The sequence below is a fragment of the Anas acuta genome, chromosome 4, assembly GCF_963932015.1.
Source record: "Anas acuta chromosome 4, bAnaAcu1.1, whole genome shotgun sequence".
NCBI classification, from domain to species: domain Eukaryota; kingdom Metazoa; phylum Chordata; class Aves; order Anseriformes; family Anatidae; genus Anas; species Anas acuta.
This window is the reverse complement of record NC_088982.1, coordinates 70,617,304-70,633,535: the sequence shown is the minus strand read 5'-3', so window position 1 is coordinate 70,633,535 and position 16,232 is coordinate 70,617,304. Positions and strand designations below refer to the sequence as shown.

Sequence of the window (16,232 nt, the reverse complement as noted above, 5' to 3'; positions counted from 1 at the left end):
TTGCTTATTATCTAAGGTAGAAGTTGGAACTTGCAAAAGCATGTATTTTCAGCTAGTGTCAGGCTTACGGTTTATATGAAGAACTTTTATGAGAAAAGAAAAGCAACCCAAGCAAAGAACCATTTTATTTTTCACCACCCCCTCATTTCTAATTCTTCCTCTTCCTTTCTTCTCTTGCAGAATGTCTCTACGATATTTGGAGAGATAACCACAGCTAGTGGGCACGTAGCCACAGTTTCCTCCAGAATGAGTCTCCAAGCGTTATCTGATCAGGTAAGTGAAATCGGATCAGTCTGTACTAAACCTGCTTACCCTGTCTAGTTGCTAGTAAATACACAGCAAAGGAGTGAATTTAACTGCAAATATAAGTGGACAGTTTCACGTTAGCTTACAGCTTGCATTACAGTGGAAAATCTGTTCTGTGCTGATTGCTACAGCAAGGGAGTGTTTTGACTGGGCTTAATGTTGTCAACAGGAAAGAAAGAAGATGTCACAGTTTGCAGTGGTGCTGGTAGCCAGGAGTCTGTAACTTCTGTGAGTGTTTGTAATGGTAGCAAGCCTTAACAACAAAAATGAAGGCCAATAGTTAACACATTTCAAAGGGTACGGCGTCAAATTTTGATGCAAGTATATGAAGCTTTGTTTTAAAAGCAAGTCTGTAATGGCTACTTTGGTGAAAACTGTCACTTGAGAGAGCAGAACTGAAACTGTAGTTTCAAGACTCAAGTGCAATATAATTCGCTGCCTAATGACACTGTCACCAGTCTTGAACCGTCTCTGTGGCTGTTTTGCTAGTTTGGCTGGTGAATCGCCCTAAATCCAGAAGCCTTGTGTTGTAAAGCTGGATTTCTGCTCAATCGTGAAGTAATGTTGTTGTGTTTATGCAGGTGAAAAGATTAGCTTTATTTAGCGGATAAAATTCTGCTAGTTTTACTTTTGAAAGCATTTTAAGTGGCATTGAGGATTTCCATTTGCCTTTAGCCTGATGTCAAAGGAAGGCTGGTACAAAATGTACATGAATGGTATGGCTCAAAGATAAAATGCTGGGGAAAATGTGGTAAAAATCAGATGGTGTGACTGTTCCAGTTCCCTTTCCCCCCACCATACCTGGTTGTTGTATGCATCAGGTGCAAGCTTCTTGTAGGTGGGCGCCATCAGGGTTGACAGATTCTGCAAATTGGATTCTAGTTTTTCTTCCTGTTAGCAGACGAAATAGAGTTCAGTGACATTTCCATACCCTGTGTATGGACCTAAAAAGGTGGGGTCTGCTAAAATGGAGTGATAGATATGTAAAGGCCTAGATCGTGGTCATTCTGGTTTAGACAATAACTATTATGAATCTCCTTTTAATTATATTGTTTCACAGCCTTGAAAGAGACACAATAGTAGGGTAGTGTGATCCTTGTGAGAGGATATCACAGACTATAATTTTAATTTGGTTTATCTTAAAAAGAATTTATAATTTTTCAATATGAAGGTGTTTTAGGTCCAAGCATGATGACCCTCGTTATTTTCTCTACTGGAGTTTTGGGAAAATAATATTCTTTAGAAAGCTTGAGAGAAATAATATCTGAATGCTCCATCAAGTTAATCCGGCTAATTTAAGGGTTTTACACACTGTGATAACAGCACTTCGACACATTTAAATTGTCTTTTCATGCAGCAACTTAAAATTATTGTAATGCATTAGACTTCAAAAAGTTCCTGGTCCTCAAGCTATCAAGAATTGTGGACACACCTAGGAGTTGGTGCTATGCAGGTAGGAGCGACCACATTTCACCTTTTTGTAAGGAGATGGACATGCTCTCAAAATGAAGGGCTCTTTAAAAATGAAGTACTCCAGTAACACACTCCAGAGTTGCTCCCCATCCTCTCAGGAAGAGAATTTCAAATTCAAGACCTTGCTTACACGCGGCCCTTATTTTTCATTTCAAATATACAGAGAACAGTGGCATAATGGAGCGGTGTACTGGCTTTTAGGAGTATTTCATGAAGGTGTGAAAAACCTGTGGGTTTGACAGAGTGACGTTTGGTACATTAAAGTTTTGTATCTCCTCCTAAAATTTGGGACTCCAAAATGACACTGTGAAATTGTCAGAGAACATCTTGCTGTGACCTTTTATATGGTTACCATTTGTAAGCATAACTTCGAGCATTTATTGGTGAGGATCCTATTTGTGCTGTCTGTATCACCCATAAACCGAGTCTATGCTGTGAGACCCTTGTCTGGATGTGTGCCCTTACCTTCGGGAACAGGACTGGAGGGTAAAAGCGTCCTCTTTGCCCAGCTCTGGCTTGCATGGAATCAAATCCAGGAATGCAAGTTGGAAGAATGCCCTAGTGAGCTCTGGCCAGGTATCCAGCTTAGAAAATTTGGGGGGTTTAGGATTGCAGCTATGATAAAGAAGGCTTTGTGCCACAATGTGATTGAAGGAGAGCTATTTTGTAATGCTGGGGGACACAGAGGAGCAGCAGGGAGGAAAAACTATATGGTAATTATGATGATATTCTAAATAAAGCGTCCTATTTTCAGCACAGGCCATAGCATGCAGGCATGCCTGACTCTCTGATCACATACAAGAAATGTTTGGGTTTGTGTAAGATCCCAGAATATAGTGAAAGCTCTGGACCTATGCATCCGTATATGAGCAGCAGTCTAAGGACTAAATTTGCACGTGCGTGCCAAAAACCAAGCTAGGCCATTAGAGCCTCCCAGACACACGAATAGCTGGAGGTGTCCAGGGCTGGCTGCAATCATACCTTCAGAGACATCCTGTGTCCAAGCTAAGGTTGGTGCTGTTTTACTCTGACTTGTTTTAAATGATTGCCAGCTTGCTGTAACACAGAGCCCGGCCTGGAAACTATCAGTGGGGCAAGACTGTATGTAGCACGAGGCTTCCTAGCCTCTTATTCCTATTGTACTCTCAGAGTTTCGCCACATTAAGTCTCCGTGCAGTCTGCTCTGGTTCCCAGTTGCAACGTTACACGCCTTCAGCTGGTAAACCTTCCACTCTGCCACTGGGGAATGCCCGATTGCAGGCCTAATGCGGGCACAATTATTCAGGCCGTGCCCTTTCTTCTAATTGTGAAAGCCTGCAAACATGGTTTCAAGTCTCAGGGCTTTTACCAGCTGTCAGAATTTGGACAGTCAGTTCAGCTGGCTCGGTGACTGGAAGCAATCAGCTCTGACTGGCAGTCATTTAATGGCCCTACATACGTGCAGGGCTCTGCCCCCCTGCTCTCTTGCACTGGATCTCTTATTTGCAGAGTGACAGAAAACATTTCCTTGCAAATGAGGCACGTTTTCATTTTAGAAATGGACACCAACCTCTTTTGGATCATCCCCCATCAGCTTGAACTTTCTTGGAATCTTGCTTCTGGCAAACTTACAACCATTGTAGTACATGCTCCAGGAGCAACCAAAGGAAAATGAAGCACCACAAGTTTCAGGGTCCAGCCCTTGACATGCACAGGTCCGTCTAAAGAGGAAGAGAAGACGGCTGTTAGCAGCAGGCGGGTCACCCTGGGGTGCTCCTACAGCAAGTGTCAGCGTTCTGCCAGTGATGCAGGGAACCACCAGTCCTGGGTCTCCTTCCATCGGTAAATAGCGAGGAAGTGGAAGAGGCAGTCAGAGGAACTGTAGCAGAGGAATTTATCGCAACGAGTAGTTGCGTGGTTGGAAAGCAAGTTTCCTATATTGATCTGAGAAACCTGGGTTAGCTCAAAAGGGTGGATGTCTGCAAGGAGCCTCCACAGGTGGGTCACTAATGGTACCCGGAGGGGCGTATGCTGCTGGCACTGCAAGGCTGGAGCTCTCTGACAAGCATTTGGCAAAGATTTCCGAAACACGACTCTACCCACGAAGCCACAGCATGTAAAATGCAGTGATCGCGAAGTTATTTTGATCTAAATGTTCTTTGCTGTCAGAAAGACATGGAAAAAAGAGTGTAATTTCTTTAGATTCAGGCTAGCTTCTGTAGGCATAGGTGTGATTTAGTGCACCTCGTTTTCATTTCAAGGTGTCTGCTTTCCTGGGCCCAGCTGCGATTTTCTTTTAAATCATCTTCCTTTAAATACACAGCGAGGCTTCACAACTATGGGAAGATGTTTTTTTCCCTACTTTTATAAAACATTTGCTTTGCTCTCCTCAAAAGCTCCGTGGGTTTTCCGACTGTCTGAAAGGGTTTGGAAGGTGTGTGCGTTTACGGGAAAAGAGCCAGCGGAGACGCCAGGTCCCCGGCTGAAGCCAACCCCTTGTGTCACTTACTCTTCGTTCAGGGCACAGCGCCGGTTGGTGAGCGTGCCGTACTTTCTCAGGGTGTCGGTGAGTTCCGAATACAGCTTGTCGGCCAGGCTTGTCGGGATTCCCTCCCAGACCAGGATGAGAATCACGATCACCGCCGTCTCGCAGGTGTGGCCCGCTCGCTCGCGCACCAAGCAGAGTAGCTTTTCTTCCTGACTGCTTCTGCGGACTACCTGCATGCACAGCAACACACACCCCCGGAGCCCCAACACAAACAAGGCATTTCTTAACGTGAAGAGGAAGAGGAGAGGAAACCTCAGCACTAGTGTGCGTGGGGGGAGGTCACTTCTATCTCCCTCTTCCTCTTTGTTTCTGGCAACTCGCGCCGTTCTTCCCCTCTACTGATAGGGGCCAGGGCACGAAGCCCTTCCCTTTAATGAAGCTCTAAGCCTGCTGACTGATGGCATGGAGGTGGAAAACAGCTTTGCATGGTATCCCCCATGCTCTGATTTAGCAGAAATATTCTCCCGAGCCTGCACTATGGTATGAGTGCAGTGTCATTGTATGACATCTCTCCCTTTTCCTAGCATGCCTAAACAGCTAAACTTGTCACCAGCCGCTCTGCTTTGTGGCCTTGCCTGCCCTGACTCACACAAACGTTATGGCAGTGAGAGGAAAGCAGCACACCGCTCAAGTAAGTGTCCCTGCTTCTCAGTGCTGTGGGTATTTCTGTTAAAGGTGCAGTCTGGCATGCAGAAGCACTTATAATCATAGATCAGCTTTTCCTCATCCCGGCTTTCCCCAGCCTACCCAAACCACTCAGCGCTTTGTGCCAGAGTAAGGCAGTGTTTGCTAAGAGGGTGTACTAATTCCTCGCTCCAACTGGGAGTGCGTTTTCAAAACATCACCGTGGTGTACTTACGGCGCTTATTTGGAGGTAAAATTAAACAGCAGAGAGAACGGCTGGAGTCACGGGTCTTAAATCTAAGTTTAACTGCCTCCCTTCTCGGCTTTTCGTACCTTTAGGCCAAATTTTATTCTCGCTGTTTTCCATGCAGCTCAAGTAAATGGAGTGTGAGAGACAGCGGTGGGAGCGGGCTGCGGGCGCCCTGCGGCGAGCTATTTTAAGCTCCCCAGTGTCAGCTAACAGAGGGACGTCACTGCTGGCTGATGCAGGAACCACCACGCTGACCTAGATCAGCATTATTTTGTGGACATCACTTACCCATTTAGCAATAGGGCATCCTTGAGAACTTTTGCCTTCTTTCCCAGTGTAGACAACCCTCTCAATCCTTATAGCTTTACCCTTCTGTCCAAATCTTAAACAAACAAAAACACGTACAATAAGCAGGTTCATTTGGTTCTGCAGGAACACTTAAAAGATGGAGTACACTCACCAGGCTTATCTTAAAAAATAAATACTGTGAATTACAGGGAAGGGTGTGCAACGCAGTTTATCTGGCTGATTTTACGATGGTGGCGAATTAACATGTTAAAAGAGGCAAATGGCTTTAATACATCACAGCGGAGTGAGAATTACCCGTAACACATTAATATCCCCAAACCTTTTAACCGTTTCTCTAGAGGAGTTGTAATAGATGGCATTTTGAAGAGTGGGCTTGAAGTCTCTCTGTTTTGGGAGGGAAACTTACATTTGTCTTTCATTTCTGGGTTAAATTTTCAGTTACCACTCTGAAATTTATATAATGAAGTTGTCATGGAACAGCTGGCATGCAGCAGTCACTCTTAATTTTCTGTGCTTGTTTCTGGCTTAGATACAGTGTGAATCAGTTAAGCCATGATTAATTTGCTTCATATCTATTTCCTTTACTTTATCATCCGGTCATAAATTGTTACTTATTTACTTCTGCCAGCCTTCTATACTGAATTAGGATCACGAGGTGCCCTCAAATGATGCCATTTGTGTGTGTCTTTTGGGGACAAAGGCAGGCAAGCTCCACTTCTGCTGTAGCACTCAGTCGAGGTGACGATGCACTCAGGGCAGACCTGAGCCCCAAAGCTGTTCAGAACAAAGGGGATCCACTTCCCATGCCCTCTGATGGACCAGGTGGAAATCTATGGCAAATGCTAAGTGAAGCAAGTCTTGAATTAACAGCAAGCATCAGACCTGTTGAGTTTTTCCTGAGCTTATTCTCACCCCAGGGCTGCTGCAGCTGGGGGTGCCCAGCTGCTGAGCCGAGAGCATGCCGGGGCTGAGGGGAGGCTGCTGCTCGAAGCCTGCATGCTAGAGACCTCCGTGGCTGCAAAGTTGCAGCTCCAGCTTCGCTGCTGACTTGGCTGCGTTTCAGGGACTGGGCAAATTCCACCTCCAGCTCCTTTTCTTGAATCTGCTGCTCTCATTGGTGCTGTTTTTTTTTTTTTTTTTTTTTTTTAATAAATATATCCAAGCATAGGGACTAAGTCACGGTGTTCCTGCTTTTTGCCTGTTACCTATGGAGCAATCAAGATAGTTCCTTCGCGTTACACAGCCATTGAAAGCTGCTTTGAGAACTTTTGACCTTTCATCCCTCTTGCTTTTGCACTAAAATCTCGGTGACATATTTAAGAGCAAATTACTTGTATTTAAAACTTCTGTCGTGTAAAGGAAATGAAAAATACTTATTTTTAGATGTGATCTCATTGTGAAATTTCAAGTGTCGCAGGAAATTATACAAATAAAATCAGGTCGTACTACACATGTTCTGCAGGCAACTGTTAGATCACTTTTTCCTACTTAGTCTTGGATGATAGCATACATTTGTTTCTTTAATTAGCCACATAAACATTTTTCGATCTTAACATTTTCTATCAGTCTGCTGATCTGGATTGCAGGACAGCTGTGTGGGTGCCACTATCGATCTATCTTGAGCACTGCAAGTGAAATGGACTTTGTCTCACATCTCTTCAACTGTCACAGAAGAATTTGTGCCTGATGTTTGTCATGCTTGCTTTCAGTCCAGAGCTCGTTGGCTTCAAAATGGGAGCAAAACTCACTGAGCATGAAGTAGGGACTGGGAGAAGGAAGAGGTAAAAAATATGTATCCACCATGGATTCTGTAAGAAACTGGTGTAGCTAAAATATCAACTATCAGTGTCAATTCAAATCCTGGTTTGTTTGGCAGTGCTAATACCGTAAAAGTCAATTTCATGGTCATGGGAAGATAGTTTAAAAGTGCTTAGGTTGTGATTAATGTCACCAACTGTACACATGTGCTCGAGAATTTCTTTAGGGTGTTTTTTTTTTCTCTTAGGGATACAAAATTAGCTAACAAGAAGGAGCTCTGGAGGTCTGTCCTGGGATCACACAGTTCATGCAATATGAACAGTTGTAAGCTTGCCATTGTTCAAGCGGTTTCTGTTAGATTCTGCTGAACCTGGCTGCCTATATGTATGTTATCTGTAATCTCTCAGGATTTCCTTCTGCCAGCATGAAATGAAATTAATGGGACGGGAAAAGGAAGAAAAGACAAGGTCGGTATTAAGGATGGAAAATCACATTCCTAAGTCCAGAAATGGAAAAAAGTTTCATCTCTAATAATTGACGTGATGCCGTGAATGACTTTCCTGTTTTATGTACTAGTTGTGAATATTAAAGAATTAAACAGTCAATTAGAGCCTTGGAGGTACATGGTAAGAAGCTTCTCAGGAGGGTCAGCGTTCACTCCCCCTTCCCAAGAAGCAGCTGATTGCAGCTTACATGCCTTTGAGCTGCTCACAAAGCTGAAAACAAGTAGTGGGGCAAGCCCTGCCCAGGAGCTACAGGGAAGGAGGTGCTAAGAGAAAGGACCTTAGGACTAATCACTTGGAGATAATCCTAGGATTTAATACGCCATTAATGGTGCATGGCTGTGCAGTGATGAGCACAAGCTAGCAGACCCTGCTGAGAAACCGTTCTCCTTGGCTCAAGACAAGCGCTGCACAGACACCTATTTGCTTTTGGTGTTCAGAGTTTTAAGGTATTAACAAATCAAATTCCCATCTGTCTCCGACTTACTGGGGAGCTTTTGTTTGCTTGTTTGTTCAGAAGGGAACTGAATTCCCAGATAGCACTAAAAACCTGCCCTTTACTGTCTGTGCTTTCCGAAACCTACAAGTAATGCAGAATGCACAGTGCCAGAGTCACTTTGGTGTGAAGAATTTTAAATTTATATCTTAGAAATGCTGGTGGATGTTGCACTTTTTCATTTTTCTAGATAGCGTAGGTGACATACCCATGCTTTACCATTCAGAATCCCTTGTTGGGTTTGACTTTGGGTAGCAGATACATTATGGGATGCAACGCACTGCAGGAATACCCACAGCCGAGATGAGGCTGGTCTTGTGCAGTACTCCGAGGGAGAGGGCTGTTTTGTCACAAACCTACTTCTTGATTCTTGGGCTGAAATCCTATCTAATAACCTTGTTCCACACTTCTGGAAGTGACTGAGTTAGGCTTAGTCCTGTCGGGTTGTACTATGCACTCAATAATTGGCGGGCGGGGAGGAGAGAGATAATTTTGGAGTCTGGTATTCTGCCCTCTGTCCTCCTCCCACCTTGGCGTCCTCGTCTGCAGAGGGAACACCAGGTCGGTGCCTGCTCTGAGAGCCATTGCCAGCCGCCTTGCCTTGCTTGGCAGCCTGGTGAATTCTTGTTCCTGCTCGGGTTTGCTGGCGTCGGTCTCAAAGCACGCAGCCCGTGCCAGCCAGCCGCCCATTAGCCCTGTCAAATATTGTGACTCTCTGGTGAATAGCACAGCGCGTCATGTTGGCAACACGGGGGGAGCTAAGCCTACGAGTAATTACTTGATTTGCAATTGTTTATTTCTTTATGTGCAAAAGCTGGAAAAATTCTAACGTCCACAAAAGGATAAACGTTAATCTGCCCCGTGCCTTTGCACTAATTACCTTTCTTCCATGATTTCTCTAATAGCTGCCACGTTAGGACCGGCTCCTAGATGGGTATAGAACGGACCTTCATCTTTCTCGATAATTTGCTCTGTTTAAAACAAAACAAAAGTTAGTACTTCGAAGCTTAATTCTTTAACGTAAAGAAGTCACATCGCAAAACTTACATCTAGCTGGTTACAGTACTGCTGTTGGGTCTCAGGTCAGTTTGCAAACACTTAAAGTACGCCCATGAAATTTGTACAAAACACGCAAAGCACGTGGCTAATTCTGCAAATAGCCACGATATGGGCTGTGTGCTTTTTGCTAGCACAAACGGTTGTTTCACATCTCGGGCTTTACACTGAAATCCAAAAGGCATTTTCCCGTTATCACGGAATGACTGTTTCTCTTTCTCCCACTTCCTCCTCTCCCAGTATCTGGAAAGGAGGAGAAATGGGATACCAATGGTAAATATTGACATTAGTGAGCTGTACAGCACTTGTTTTGCAGCAGGCGTGTTATATAGGAACCTACAGCTCGAGAAAGTGCCCGTTAAGGTTGCACAGAGAATTTCTGCCACCCACTTCTGCCACTCTTCTTGCTGAGTTGGCAGCTGCAGTACTGGCTACAAAATAAATAAATAAATAAATGAAATTGTTGCCTGAAAAAAGTTTTGCCAACTGCATTGGAGAATGGTCTTAAACCAAACCAAACCAATTGTAGGGTTAAAAAACAAACTCGACATGTTATAGGTTATTTCTTATAAAAGAAGAAGGAACATCAAGGAACTGGCTTCTAGTTTCCTTGCTGGGAGCTGTGAAAATCCATTACTTTCTCTTTTTGCTCCCATGGAGCATCTCTGAGACACAGCCTCAGGCATCTGAAAAGACAAAAAGGTCCATTTTGCAGTTCTGGAGGAGCACTGCTTCAACTTTCCCTTTTTAGTTGGTGTGAAATCCCAGGCCATTAGGGCCAGTCAGTGAAACTTCGAACAAAGGTTTTCCTTTTCTCCTGGTTGGTGCTGAAGCACTTGCACCTTTTGCTTCAGTCTGAATAATTTATCCTGTGGCGGAGTCTGAAAATGCCTGGCCACGTGTGGTGCCAGGGTATGAAAGCTTGGGGTACAGGGCCTTGCTTTTCTTCCCTCTGCTCAATTCTGCTTCTGGGGACTGGGTGTGCTGTGAAGAAATACCAAGGGTCCCCCTTGCTGCTTGTGTGGCTTCTCTAAGAAGCTGCTTAGCCTTGCAGTAGACAAATGAGTCAACAGGGTGATAAACTCTTGCAACAAGCGAGGAATAATCTAGCATTCCTTCTTTGCTTGGGTTTTACTGAGGCAAACTTCAACAATCTCACTGCCAGAGCAAAAACTGGAGTAAGGATCGCAAGTGTAGGACCCAAGACATGTTTTACAAACACTGTGTCTAGCCTTGACACTCGATTATAAAGTTGTGACCTACTTTTTATCAGCGTGTTGTTATTACATGTCTGCTGCTTAAGGAGAATGGGAGAGAGGGAATGTGTTACCGTCCGCAGGCTTTCTGACTGTAAAAGCAAGTGGATAACTTCAGGAAATACTGAGCAAGGGCCCACGCGTAGGGTTGGCTAAGCGGAGTGGCCTAAGTGTAGAAAAATTGCTGTAAGCCTTTACTAATTGCTCTTCTGACAAACAAAAAGCCCAACCTCCAGCAAAAACAGCCGAGTAACCCCTGCAATCTGAGCTCGGAGGCTCGTTTCCCTGCTGCGAACTGGCATGCTTGCAGTACACCTCCCAGCACTTACCGACACAGCTGCACGATGGGAAGTCGTACTGGGTTTTGGCAGGTGTGTCCAATAAGTTTTTTACAGGAGTATCCAGTAACTTGGAAGGTGAGTCTAAAAAATTATTGAGAACAGTTCCAGCTGTTCTTTTGGTCGGGGTTTTCTCAGCAGACGGGTTTGCTTGGTGTTCCGAGATTGGGGTCTGAGTGTCAAATTCTGCAGCACAGGTGTTCCTCGATAGGATGGTGATAGGGCCTGCTGTTTCAACCTTCACATGTTTAGGCGATTTGACAGTAAAAGTCTTGTGATCAAACAGTGATTTGACCTGTATCTGTTTTAGCTGCTGTTCCATTGTCTCGATGATGCTCTTTTGTTGCATGTTCTCGCAGCCGAAGTGCTGATTCTCTTGTTTAATTGTTTTTTTCCACATTTTGCTTTCTAGCTGCCCAGCAGACGGGCGCATGCAGACGTTCGCCTTTGTGCCAGCCTCAATTTTGATCGGCTTGCGTGCTGCGCTGGGGCCGAGCTCGGGTTTGGCTTGCTGGTACACCTGCTGCTCCTGTTTTTGTAGGAGATGCCACCTTAGGGCAGCGTGCTTCTGAAAATCCTTCTGGGTTTGGGTCTGCAGATGGCAGCCTCTCTGCTCCGGGGTGTGCGGGGGAGCCTGCTGGCTGTGCGGTAAGTACCGCGGGGGCAGCTGCGGGGCTTGGTGGCCGGGGAGCTCTGGGTTCAGGCTGCCCCCGTAGCCTTGCGGCTGCTGGAGCGGCAGCTGGATCACCGAAGCTTGTTGCGTCTGCTGCTCTGGTTCTTGAAAGCAGTGGTTCACCTCTTGCTTGGGGGGCAGGCTGTTGGGAAAATACTGCGCGTGCTGCAAGTCCTGCATCTTCTTGGCCCCGAAGCGCTCGACGTGCGCGGCGTTTTCCTTCTTCTCGGAGATCAAGTGCGCGTTGTTCGGGCAGGGATGCTGCAGGCCGGCGTTGGGTTTCTGCCCGTAGAGGGGAGCCTTGCTGTTCACGCCCTGTGCCTGCTCTAGCCCCAGCTGAGGGCCGTGCAGCGGGAAGGCGGCCGGCTTCAGGTACTTGTTCCCAGCCTGAAAACACTCATCTGCCTTGAGCTGGCTGAAGGATGCCCTGTCCAGCTGCTGCTCCAGGGCGCTTTGGGAATGGGAGATGGCTTGGGGCGGCTCTTTACTTCTCCTTTGCAGGGCCTGTTGCTGGCTGGGGGTTAGCTGCGGAGCGCACGGCAGCTGGGTCTGCTGCGCCTGCTTTTGGAGCATCTGTTGCAAGATGTGGGAATGCAAGAACTGCTCGCTTTCCCCTGGCGGGGGATTCAAGTGCTGCTGTTTCAGCGGGGCCCCGAGGGGCTGCTCGGCTGGCTGTTCAGCTCTCGGCTGGAAATGGAGCTGCTGAGCTTGGGGCTGGAGGGGGGGATCCACCTTGGCGAGCTGGGGCTGCGGCGAGTGTTTTGGGAACAGCAGCTGGGGGTCAGCTGCGGGAGGCGGCTGCAGCTGGGAGGCCTCGCTTTTGTAGAGCGGGGGAATTTGTTCCTGTTGCATTATCTTCTGGCTCTGGGGCTGTCCCGACAGCCCCTTTAATGCATCAGGGCTTCCAGCATACTGCTTGCTGTAGGCTGTTTCGGGTGCGTTTGCCTGGAACTGAAGAATTGACCGGAGCAGCGCTTCGCTGGGCTTGTGGGGAGGCTCTCCCTGGCGGAACTGCGTGGAGACCAACTCGATCCAGGCCGGCTTCGAGTAACGCTGAGGCTGTGGCACGGGCTCTTTCGCTTGGTCCTTCTCTTTGTCGGGAGGAATCTCAGCTTCCCTCTGTCCTGGGAGATGCTGGCAGCGTGGCAACTCACCGTCGCTTCCGCACGCCCGCAGGCTTGGGAGGGGAGGCTCCGGCGGCGGCGGCGGCGGCATTTCTTCTGGGTGCTGCTGAGGCAAGGTGGCCACAGCAGCTCGGGGATTGCTCTCGCTGACATCTTGCTGCGGCGTTGGCACCTGCTGCGGAAGCCTTTGCGGAGGGTGAAGTTGCTGCTGGCCGAGGCTGGGACTCTCTAGCACCAGTCCCTGCCTCTGCCCTTCGCCCGCGATCTCTCCAGGAGGAGTTTCCTCGCCGCTGTTGCCGTAGGAGCGGCGTCCTTCTCGCGCCACGCCGGGCAGCGCGCTGTTCATCTCTGGAGCAGGAGGAGTGGAGGAATCTTTGTGAAACATTGAGTTCTGTTTAAAGAAAGCACCATTATGTTCTGCTCGCTCAGAAAACCTTTCCAGTGCGGCATTCTGAGCTTGCAGGTTACTGCTGGAACTTAGAGAGAGGTCTTGGTTGGGAACCTGCCCTACACTTCCATGCACAGTACTGTTTCCTACAGATAACTGGTGTGTATCATAGCCCGGGATCTGTTGCTGTAGCTGTAGTTCTGGTTTCTGAAGCGAACAGCTACCTGGCAATACAGGTGGTTTACTGGAGTCTTCTGCATCGTAGACCTCAGTAACCACTACAGCTGGCACTTGAGGCAGCTCAGAGTTTGAGGTCTGTGGGGAAGTGATCTGCCCTGAGGTATGGGATGAATGCGTTGTCTCGTAGGACAACTCATTAGTAGCCTGACTGGTAATGGCATTGATATGAGATGTGTTCTTCTGCATTGCTATGGAAACATGTTCTGGATAATATTGAGACAGTGTTTTCTCCAGGAGTTCACCATGCATGCTTTCCATGGAAGAGGCAGAAACTGTAGCACCATTAGGCATTGGCACCGCCTTGTTCTTAAGTAGTAAGACAATGTCCCTGTTGTGGCAATGAAGGTTTTCCCGCTCCTGCTCATTCTGGATCAGGAGGTCATGAGGGTTTTCAGAACCACCACTGCTGTATCTTGTAGACGGTATCAACTCTGAGGCTTCATTTCCTTGTCCTGTAAAGCTCTCGGCTTTCTTCTCGCCGTAACAATTGGAGACGCTTGGTTTTTCATAGTTATCATCTGGCTCAGCTTTTTCTCCGTTCACCTCTTTGTCTTGTTTCGCCTTCTTGCTCTGATGAAGTCCATACAGAGAGGGCTCACTAAAAGTGCGTTTAATCCCACCGTTTTGCATATATTTGGAGCATACTTTCATTTCTTGTACAAGGTCGGGGCTAACGCGGTGGTTTGGGCTTCCCTTCGCGTGGGGCGCTCCGTAGTTGCTTTTGATGAGTAGCCGCTTGTGGTCTCCATTTACCTCGACTTCGGGCCTCTCTGTCGCCGGACTTCCATTCTGTAGCTTCACTGCCGAAGGCTCTGCCTGGCACACGGGAGAAGGTTGCGGTCTTAGGAATGGACTCAATCTATTGCCGTCAACATGCTTGGTTCTGTCCTGTTCCATCTGGCCTGCTCCGGGGCCATCCACAAGGCTACCCTCCGAACGTATCTGCGAGAGAGAAGCAAGGGGAGAGAGCTAAGTCAGGTCTCATTTCGCTCAACAGACAGCAGATTGCTGGTTCCTGCACCCGCCGTCCCGACCCGTCTCTACACGCGGCAGCAGCTCACGGGCACACCTGAGGGGAGGCTCACGGCCCCGTTGGGTTTGGCAGCTCCGTGCGTCCCCCTTACTGCAGGTTTGTTCTTCAGGATGAAAAGAGTGTGAAAATACAGACCCGTTGCTCACCCCCACCGAACACACAAACAGCTGTTTTGCCAAAAAGAGCTCTCATAATGGTGGAAAAAACACCCTCTGCTTTTGAATGATCTGCATAGGCTCCCCTGTCGCCGCTTTTTCTCCTTAGTAAGGCAGAAAGTCATGCAGAAAGCCTGGTTCCCAGACTCGGTGCTAATCCTGTTATTTGATTAAGTGTGCCAAACCCCTTTTGTGTGACTTGAAGGATTATTGCCACCAAGCTTGCCAATTAGAGGGGAAAACCTCCTTTTTTCAGTCTTCAGCTGTCTGACAAGGTCTTTTAAAACTGGCATTCCAAAAGCCCACGCAAGTGGCACAATCCACACATGAGACAAAGCCTCGCCTGATTGCCATCCGTAGGAATTCTTACACTTCATCAACATCTTGATAATGTTGATAGAAACAAATTAAGAGATTTCAGAAAGGTTTGATGGAAATGGTATTTTTTCAGGTATTGATATTCTTTTAAATTTAGACTATAGACATCAGGCGTGGCTTAAACTCTGCATTAGGGTTTTGAACTGAGCTTCAAAGCTCCTTCTTTGTTTGGAGACGAAGTCCTACTTTCTTCTTTGACCTTTATATTTTATTTATAAAAGTAGTTTTTCCTTTAGCTAACAGTACTGACAACGCATAGTGAACAAATCCCATATAGTGACAACCTAATTCTGTTCACGTGGATCTTCCCAAGATCCCGGTTAATGGAGATAATTCATAGAAAATTCACAATTCACAGAAAATTCACAATCCCGGTTAACATAAAGCCATTGTTTGACTCTGCTTGTAATTTATTCTTTGTTGGCTTGATGGTTCTCAAACAGTTGCAAATGACAGAAGACAGACTGGCAGAGGGTCTTCCAGATGTGAGATCACACAGAAAATTTGGACTCATGCATGTCTTTGCCCTGCAGGCTTTATTTTTAGTTTGTGTGAATGCGAATTCGAAGGCTTCTCCCTTTCCAGGCTGTGCCTGGCCGGACTGCAGAGTTAGCACCAGCACTGCACGTGGCTGCCGTTGCCACTACACAGGAGTAACTGCTACGCTGGAAAACTTCTGTTATCACAGGTGCTCTGCTTATGTACGTATCCTACATTAATCTTATTAAAAAAAAATAAAAAAATATACTAAGAAACATCTAACTGATACAGTTTTCAGTGCAGTATTCCCTTACTCAACTAAGCAATATGATTCTAAAATGCTTTTTAAGGTAGTATTAATGCCCAAGATTCATTACTTCCAGCAGAAGCACATCCGCTTACACCTCTAATTTTGGTATCAGGACAGTTCAAACATAAATTTTGACTGGCAAGCACCTATAGGACAACTTGGATTCACTTCATCCTTATCCCAAACTAGATCTTAGATTTACTTTTGACCTCCTGGAGTTCTTTACTTTCTGTACTGAATTTATCTTTTGTGTGACGGAAACAGAGAAGTTCTCTCTGCAAATATCAGGACTTAAAAAAAGAGCTTTTGAAGTGAAAGCTAAGAATATGGCAACGGAAAAGAACGTTTGTCCATCTTCTCTGTGTTCTTGACAAGGTAAGGCAAGCTTCTTCCCTTCTACATATATTTCAGTATATTTCCCAACCTAACTTTAAAGCACCCCGAGAGATGAGCCTTTGCAGCTTTCCCAGAGAGACTGTATTCCATGCTGGAGAGAAAGCAGCGTGAGAAGGATTCCTCTGATGTGTCATTCTCGGCTGGGCGGCAGAGTTACGC

The 16,232-nt window shown here is 46.6% G+C and overlaps 1 protein-coding gene across 2 annotated transcripts in view; it reads right to left on the bottom strand.

The window, feature by feature from the left end:
• TET2 (tet methylcytosine dioxygenase 2) overlaps nt 1-16,232 on the bottom strand; it is a 70,290-nt gene that overhangs the window by 9,217 nt on the left and 44,841 nt on the right. For both annotated transcript variants that reach the window (XM_068681876.1, XM_068681875.1), the window contains exons 2-7: nt 10,888-14,263; nt 9,127-9,217; nt 5,469-5,562; nt 4,268-4,476; nt 3,329-3,479; nt 1,108-1,197 (exon numbers count right to left, since the gene is read on the bottom strand). In XM_068681876.1, the coding sequence (XP_068537977.1) occupies nt 1,108-1,197; nt 3,329-3,479; nt 4,268-4,476; nt 5,469-5,562; nt 9,127-9,217; nt 10,888-14,218 (3,966 nt within the window). In that variant the 5' untranslated portion in view covers nt 14,219-14,263. The remainder of the gene's footprint in view (nt 1-1,107; nt 1,198-3,328; nt 3,480-4,267; nt 4,477-5,468; nt 5,563-9,126; nt 9,218-10,887; nt 14,264-16,232) is intronic.